Source organism: Calidris pugnax, unplaced genomic scaffold (assembly GCF_001431845.1).
Source record: "Calidris pugnax isolate Ruff unplaced genomic scaffold, ASM143184v1 scaffold133, whole genome shotgun sequence".
Lineage (NCBI taxonomy): Eukaryota > Metazoa > Chordata > Aves > Charadriiformes > Scolopacidae > Calidris > Calidris pugnax.
This window is the reverse complement of record NW_015090977.1, coordinates 2359095-2367563: the sequence shown is the minus strand read 5'-3', so window position 1 is coordinate 2367563 and position 8469 is coordinate 2359095. Positions and strand designations below refer to the sequence as shown.

Below are 8469 nucleotides of genomic sequence, written 5' to 3'. Positions count from 1 at the left end.
CTTTCAGTCAAACCCATGAAAGCGGGAGGGGGAGGAGAGGCTGATTCGCTACTGTCCTTTTCTTGTGCGTGTGTTCCCAAGGCTGCCCGGCTCTGTCCTTCAAATCATCTCCACCAGTAAATCATTTAGCTCAACCTGTCACTCTCTGCCATTGTGAGGAGACAAAAGCTACCCATTTAACCCCAACCATGGCTGATTCACGCGGCAGGGAAGGCAGGCTCACAAAAGGAGGCTAGCAGGGAAGGTGGCGGTTGGGTTGAATTTCATGTAGTCTGGTACTGGTTTTCCCCCTCTTTTTTTTTTTTTTTTTTTTTTTCCCCCCCCCCCCCCCCCCTACACAATGATCCCTTTGAGCGTGGGGGAAGTCAAGAGCTGCCTTGTGGTTGCTGTTGGCAGGCTCCCAGCTTGGAGGCTGCCTCCAATCACACACCTGCCTGCTTCACTCTTGGCCTGCAGCTGCCAGGGTTCACTGAGAAAAGTTATTTTTCAAAAGAGCCAGTATTTAAAGAAGAGCTGTGTGTTTCCGATTGGCTCGAAGCACTGGGGCTGAGAGCCCCTCGCTCCCTTCCAGCTTCTTCCTTGCCTGCCCTGGGATGTGGCAGCAGCCGATGGCTCCCAGCCGAGCCTGGGGGACTGGTGCCATTTGTCACTGTGGTCAGTTTGCTCCTTCATTCCTGCTCCCTCCGGAGCTGAGCCGCTCGGTGCTTATTGCCTGGGGGGGGGGCCGAGGGGGGGAGACCAGTTGGAAGCAGCAGCCAGGTCTTAACAAATGGTGCTTTTCACTCGAAGAAGATAATGAGAATGAGACTCGCTGTGGCGAGGTGTCAGATCTAACAGCAGGTCACAGCGGGGGGTTTGGGCGAAATGTGGAGATCCTGGTCTCTCCACACCCTAACGAATACGGAGCTGATACCTCATGGCTCCTCCACAAGAGCCTTTCAGCCAACACATCCTGCACCAAGCCCCTGCCTGCTCAGAGCGGGCGTTAACAGCCCCTGGCACTCCCCACATGGGCAGGGGGGCGAATCCCAGCCCTTGGGCTGAACCTCTTCCCTCTCCAAACCTTCATGCCGGCTGCTTTCTTCTGCCCCAGAGATGTTTGCATTATCTTCTGTGCTATGTGCACGTAGTCTCTAAAACCCTTTGAAGACTGTTTGGAACAAAAAAAGAGGAAAAAAAAAAACCAACTAAATTCTCTGGTGTTTGTGTTGGATGAAAACTGGGATGCTGCCAGCCTTGTGTTGAGGCTGGGGGGGCCGGGTGGGAGGGATGGGAGCAGCCGGGCAGGCTGGGAGGTCTCGGCTGACGGCTGCTGCTCTTCCCCTGCCAGCCCAAGATCGTGGAGGCCCTGCTGGGCTACGAGATGGTGCAGGTGGCCTGTGGCGCGTCTCACGTCCTGGCGGTTTCCAATGAACGGGAAGTGTTTGCCTGGGGCAGGGGGGATAATGGTAAGAGATGTTCTGCTTTGCAAAACAAGAGGGCTTGTGCTTTCCGTTGCCTGTTCCCACTCCCCTCGCTGGCCCTGCTTGCCCACAGTCCTCTCCAGATGTGCCCAGCTAGGTGGGTGTGGAAGAGTTCACCGCATACCAGGCCCCCCCCCCTGCTTTATGTTTCCTTGCCTTCTGTGCTGATAAGTCCCAGGCTGGGCTCTTGCAGCAGCTACGTCGATGCCGTTGCTCGTGGGGTTTGCTCAGTTTGTGTGTTGCCATCAACCGTGTCCTGCTCTGTCCCTCCTGCCAGGTCGCCTTGGGCTGGGTACCCTGGAGTGCCACAACTCCCCCCAACAGGTCACAGTCCCCCCAGAGCACGAGGCTCAGAAGGTCATCTGCGGCATCGATTCCTCCATGGTCCTCACAGTGAAGAACCAGATTCTTGCTTGTGGGAGCAACAGGTAAAGGGGTGAGGGTCTGTGCTCCCTCTTACAGCCTTCTGGAACTGTCCATGTGTGTCCAGCCCAGGAAGAGGGAGCAAGGGGGTTTAGAGGACATCTCTGTGTGATCCTGCTCCCCAGTATCTTGCTGCCAGTGGTGTGGTGATGCCAGGACAGGACTGGGATATCTGCCAGGCTGCATTCGGCCAGGTCTGAACTGTGCTTTTCTCTGTGCAGGTGTAACAAGCTGGGCCTAGATCGGATCAGCTCAGCAGAGGAGCCTTCCCCAGAGGACCAGGTGGAAGAGGCCACCGTGTTCACGTGTGCCCAGTCATCCCCTTTGAACCGCGAGCCGATTGTGTGTGCTGACATCGGTACAGCGCACTCGGCTGCAGTCACAGGTGAGGGTTGTGTGCCCACATCCCTGGGGGGGAGGCACCTGCATTTTCACTGTCCTCCTGCCTCCGTTTCCCATGGGTAGAGGCCCCAGAGAGGCTCAAGAGGTGCTCTGCTCCCCATATTGGAGCTCTGTGAAGCAGGATGTTCAGCATGGTAGACAGCAAAGAGCTTCAGGGGCTTCAGTGCGTCATCAGATGTTGCATTAGTTGTTTCTCTTCTCTCTGTTGTCAGCTGCTGGCCAGTGTTACACCTTTGGGAGCAACCAGCACGGGCAACTGGGCACCAACTCCTGCCGCAACAGCCGCGTACCCCACCTGGTTGTGGGGCTCCAGGCGATGAAGGTCACCGTGGTGGCTTGTGGGGATGCCTTCACTGTGGCCATCGGAGCAGGTGAGGCTGGTGGCCCTGTGTCCTGGGCTGCAGCAGACCCTGGCTTTCCTCTGCCTGCAGCCTGGGGAGATGGGAGGCCTGTTTGCTGGTGAGCTCTGTGTGCAGCAAGGGGTATGTATCCCCCTGCAGACGGTGAGGTTTGCACCTGGGGGAAAGGAGCCAGGGGACGCCTGGGCAGGAAGGACGAGGAGACGGGAACCCCAAGGCCTGTGCAGCTGGAGGAGACACATCCATACCTGGTGACCTCCGTAGCCTGCTGCCACGGGAACACCCTGCTGGCAGTAAAGCGTGAGTAGAGGCTTTTTTATTCTGATTCCTGCCATTAGGGCCCAGCCTCGTGACCGGAGCTGCACCAAGTAACCCTGGCACATAAGCTCTGTGTTATTCTAGTCCCTCTAGAGCTGTAGATGAACAGAAATAACTCAAAAACCATAAAAACTCCCTTTCTGCTATGCAGTGCTGTGACACTGCTGCTTCCACTGGGCTGGGGGAAGCAGAGGGACAGCAGAAGTGTGTGCTCCCACACCAGCGGGCTGGGCAAGCTGTGGGCGGTGAGGAGCTGGTGTCCTGGCAGTCCACTGAGTATCCGAAAAGAGCAACACTCTAATTGCTGCTGCTGAAATAGAAGCTGAGATTTGAGGCGTCATTTTGGCTGCTGGCTTTCCATTGTGGTTTGGAAAAGATAGCGATGGTTTTGTGGTTCTTCTCTGCTTGGGCCAAAGGCGGCATCGTTGCGTGGTTAAAACGTGCCCATGGGGGTGACCTGCCCTTCCGTTGCCTGAATGTAGGATGGGAGCCTGGCCCAGACTGCTGGAGGGGCCTTTCTTCCTCCTCTGCTGGGCTGATTATGGCCTCGGCGCTGGGCTGAGGGATTCCAGTCCCAGCTCACTTCAAGGAGGTTAATTACAGCCCGGAGGGGAGGAGGCCCGGCTGACTGCCCCGGCGCAGCACGATCAGCCATGGCTCCCCTTCCTCCCCTGCCAGTGCCGAGCTCTCACGTGATGTGTGCTGCCACGTGAAGGGGACAGGGAATGGCTGAATCCCTGGGCTCGGGAACAAGTAGGGCGTTTGTCATGGGAGTAAAAGGGGTTTGTTTCTGCAGGAAGGCTGCAGGCTGCTCTCCCCTTCCGCTGCCGGAGTCACCCTGCGCTCCCTGGCAGCTGCTTTGTGGGGTCCCACCTGCAGCTCTGTCAGAGCAGAGGCTGAGTGTGTAGCCCCCACCGTAACCCCACTGCTGCCCCCTCCAAAACCTGGACCTGCCTGTCCTGCTACTGGAAATCCAAACTTCAGTGGGGTGTCGGGGCAGCAGCCTCTCCTGCTCCAGCCTCCCTCAGCAACCGGAGCGCAAAAAGCATCCAGAGCTCTGTAAAAAGCTGAGATCTGATTTTGGGCTTTCACGCAGCTCTCAGTCTGCCTGGAAACCTCTCCAAAGAGAACACAAAAGCTGGTGACACGTTTGATGTCATTGCTGCTGTCAGCTCTGGCTGTGATCTGGCCCGGAGAAGGTGCTGGCACAGGCGAGCGGCGCTCCACCTTTGGGGCAGCAGTTCTGCACCGCTCTGCGGTTTCCTCCCATGTGGCCAACGCTGTTTTTTGACTGCCTTGGGCTTCTGCCCACTTTATCAGGAGGCTGCTGTGCCCTTCTCTCAATCCCACTGCAAACACAGGGATAACTGGGAGAAGCCAGGCATGCGGGAGAGGAGGAAGAGAACGAGGAGGAGGGCACAAGCCTCAAAAGATTGTATTTCCTCCTGCCTGGGCTGGGTGTGCTGGGCATTGCCCTCCTGCTCGTGCCACCATGGAGGCCTTGCAGCCACTTCCTGGGGTAGCGGGACAGGGATTGTGGTGCCCATCTGTCGGGTATCTGGCCTGTGTGGGGCAGGGTGCTGCTCCCCATAGCTTCATCGAGACGGCGGCTTCCAGCTTATTCTGGGTCCTTGCCCTTTGTGTTTCAGCTGCCGTGGAAGAGTCTCCTTCCCAGTGAGCTGAGAGGGGCCGTATCCAGCCTCGTCGTACAGATGTGGAAGCACCTCTGGCCGCTCGGCACGCCTGGCCTCTCGCTGCTGCCCGCAGCAGGACCTGCCTCCCCAAAAACGGGAGCTCCTCAGCTGCGGCCTGGAAACGGGGAGCTCCTAACGATGGTTCCTACGGAACCGGAGCCGGTCTCGCTTATCGAATCCACGAGGGTCACTGTGAACCTCCAGGGCCCGAGAGCTGCTGCCGCGGGGCAGAGCTCCCCCGAGCTCCAGGAGCTGCCTTCAGGGGGGTCTCTGCCCCTCCCCGCTAGAAGTGCCTGCGTAGAAGGGTGAGGAGCACAGAGGTTGTTTTCCTCCGTGGAAGCTGTCTCTGGTTACAAAGCCCAGGCTGACAGCTTGGTGTCTGAGAGAGCTGTCAGCCTTTGCACAGCAGTGTCTGGAGTTAGGGCCCCAGGCGCTACACTGGGTGACTAAGTGCAAACCTCTTTTCTAATTAGAGAAGTCTGGCCTTTCCCATCCCCCCCCACCCCCACTTAAAACGTTTCACGTTTGATGAGCTCTTCATCAGGCTTTTGAGGGTCTTGGCCTGCACGGTTGGCCCTACCCAGCATGAGGAGCATCTCTGTGCAACACAGCCTGGCTCCCTCTCCTGAAATCCTGCCTGGAGCTTCCCAATTACAGCCTTCCCCGGCCCCGGGAGCTCACTGGAGGATCCTCCAGCTGACATTTGTCCTCGGGCCCCTAAATCCTGCTGCTGACCAGCTCACTGGCTCCCAGCTGAGCTAGTAAGAAGGCAGCAAAACACAGCGAGCGATTGTCAGTAATTGAAGTTTTTTAACCCAGATCTCTCCAGGGAGATGATGAGTTTTCACCAGGGATCCTTTCTGCAGGCGGGAGGGGGCATATCACCATGTCACAGGCAGGAGTTACGTTTTTTATCTCCAGAAGGGTCGTTTCCTTTCCTTTTTTTTTTTTTTTTCCCCCCTTTTTTTTTTTTTTTCTTTTCTTTACAAGACCAATTAAACTAAGAGCCTGTTACAAAAGGCAACACGCCTGAAGTCTTCCAGTTTGGCAACTCTCTTATCTGACAATTACACAAGTGCTGAGGCTCTAGACATCGATGGCAAGATGTTCAAAAGCAACTGGCAATTTGGGAAGTATTGCTTCTGACGTGTAAATCAGGAGGGTGTTTTCCTTTCCTTTTTTTTTTTTTTTCCCCTCCTCTTTTCTTTTTTTAACTTACATCTGCCCTGGGCCATTTTTTGATGAGCTTCTGTCTCTGATCTGTCTGACATTGCAAATGCTCTTGCCTTTCACATCCATCTTTGTGCTGTTGCCAATCTGTTGTGTATAAAGTCAGTGCTTTCATAAGCTGGCCGAGATGAAATCTCTCTAATTATTTTTGTGATTCTTTCCTGTTTTCAATGAGGGAAAACCTCGACGGGCTTTGGTAGAAGCCGACTTATCCCTCTGTCATGTGGAAGGTAATGAATTTTTGCAGGTCTCCTGCTTTTTCTTCCCTCCCTGCCCTCCCAGGCTCCGGCTGGGGAAGGGAGCAGGTCCTGTCCGGCCGGGAGAGGCGTGTGCGGCCCCGACTGCAGACGCGGCCTCCCTTTTTGGCTCCTGGCAGGGTGGGTGCCTGGGTTTTTCCCTGCTGTTTTTTTTTTTGTTTCTTGTGGAGCTGCCTTTTCAGGCGGTTACACCCTGCTATCCCGGGGAGCCGACTCACATTCAAAGGCTCTGCCAGTCCCTTGGCACCGGCTTTGCGCTGCAGGTTACGGGGACGGCTCCGGCAGCCCGGTGTTGGTGGAGGGGAAGGTGTTCTCTCCTCTCCCAGAACAAACCTGGGCACCAGAATAATTGCAGGGCTGGGTTAAATTGCCTCGAAGCCCCTCTGGGCTGCCGTCTCTCCTCCCTGTGCTGAGCTGGTGGCAACACCAGCTCCTACAGCAGCACCAAGGTTCCCTTGGCTGTGTCGTGCTCAGCTCTTGGGGCTCCCCTGGCCACGTGTGAGCACACCCCGTAAGAAGGGGCTGGTTTTCCTGCTGCAGCCTCGTCAGGGCTGAGGGACGGCTGGGACAGCGGGCAGGCAGGACACTCTGCCACCCTTCACCACCATCAATGGTGGCATCCCCTTCCTTGGAGATTTTCAAGACCCGCCTGGATGCAGTCCTGAGTAACATGCTCTGACAAGCTCTAGGCAATCCTGCTTCAGCAGGGGAGTTGGACTAGATGATCTCTATGGTCCCTTCCAACTCTAAAATTCAGTGAAATTCAGTGAAATCAAAATGTCACCGCTCCAGGGGACATACATGCAGCCCCAAGAGCCGGGCTCTCCAGCTCCAGCTGAGCTGCCAAATGCAGGGGTGAGCCCGCTGGCGTCAGGTGGGTTGGTTTGTGTCTTAGTGTGTCTTAACAGGGCTGGAGGTGTCACCAGTTCGAATATTGGGACCCTTTGCTCCGGGTAGGAGCAACCAGTATGGACCAGTGTGCTTTGTGCTGGGCTGGGGGGGGTCGTGGTGAGGGTTGGAGCCCTCGGGATTTCGCAGCCGGTGCGCTCAGTGCCGGAGTTCAGCTGTGAAGCCCAGCGAGATGATTTGAATAATTTAATACCGGGCTGTGACCAAGCCTGGCGAAAAAGGGTAAAGGAAACAAAGAGGCCCCCAGCCCCGAGCAACAATAGCTCTTGAAGCGACAAGCCGAGGCATGTCCGCGCTGCCGGAGGCAGAAAGCAGCCCGGGCAAATAGGCCAGTTGCATTCCTCACGTCTGCTGCTTTGTTTCCCTCTGCAGAAGCTCCCGGTGAAAAACTGCAGGTCTCAGGGCTTCTCCCTTTATCCTGGTTTTTGTTCCTGCGGAGCTGGTGGTGGATCAGCCACGTCCCCGTGGCTCTCCCCGCTAAGGAAGGGAGCGGGGCAGGGGAGGTGATGCGGGGATGAGGCTGCCTGGTCTCGTGCATCACAACCAGCATGGGTCCCCTCTGGTCATTGTCACCCAGAGAAAAGTCCATCCTTGTTCCTGTGCTCCATAACATCCCGCTGACCTGGGGCCAGCGCTGTCAGCAGGAAACAGCCCAAACTCTTGCTGATCCTGGAGCTGATTTGATTTGATTCTGGCACCTCTGTCGTGGTCGTATCCCCCCTTCCCGGGGGGGGCAGAAGGTGTGGCTGCCCATCTGTCTGTCCAGCCACCCCACTGCCCTTAACCCCCCCACCTTCCCTGGGCACGAGGAGTCCCCAAAGCAGGGAGAGGACTCTCCCCACTCCTTTCCCCGGGGCCAAACGCTCCACCTTCACTTCTTTAGAAGCCGGTTTTCTGTCCCTCCAGTTTAAGTTAAACACAAAGCAGAGGGATGGAGCAGGGAGAGGCCGGGGTTGGGGTTGGGGCGGGGGGATAAGAAGAAGGCAGGAGGCCTCCCCGAGCCCAGATGGGTCCAAGGACTGACCTGTCATGGTGGGGACGGGGAACATATCGGCTGCACAAAGGGAATTGCCCTGCCCGGAGGTTGAGCGTCGCCTTTGTGTGAGACAAACGCCTGGCTCTGATGTTGAGTGCGAGGAGGGCGTTCGTTCCTTAGGGAGAGGGGGAAAAAAAGGAAGGGGATCTTTGTTTGCAGGGTCTGACACCTCCCAGCCGTGTCCTGCCGGCACAGCCAGCGCCTTCTGATGGCTTTGTCAGCTCCCGGCTAATTAGCGGTGATGCTCTTTAGCGAGGTTAGGGAAGAAAAAAAATTTGTAAACATCAAAGAGAAAGCAGTAAATAGTGATCAAACTCAGCTCTGTTTCACGCCTGTCGTCGGAGACACAGATTGCTAAGCTGGCAGGAGGGCTGTGTC

The 8469-nt window shown here is 56.5% G+C and overlaps 1 protein-coding gene across 2 annotated transcripts in view; it reads left to right on the top strand.

Annotated features, from left to right (window-relative positions):
• NEK8 (NIMA-related kinase 8) overlaps positions 1–5628 on the top strand; it is a 14387-nt gene extending 8759 nt beyond the window's left edge. For both annotated transcript variants that reach the window (XM_014953282.1, XM_014953281.1), the window contains exons 10-15: positions 1331–1448; positions 1741–1891; positions 2108–2271; positions 2501–2659; positions 2789–2947; positions 4615–5628. In XM_014953282.1, the coding sequence (XP_014808768.1) occupies positions 1331–1448; positions 1741–1891; positions 2108–2271; positions 2501–2659; positions 2789–2947; positions 4615–4643 (780 nt within the window). In that variant the 3' untranslated portion in view covers positions 4644–5628. The remainder of the gene's footprint in view (positions 1–1330; positions 1449–1740; positions 1892–2107; positions 2272–2500; positions 2660–2788; positions 2948–4614) is intronic.
• The last annotated feature ends 2841 nt before the right edge of the window (positions 5629–8469 follow it).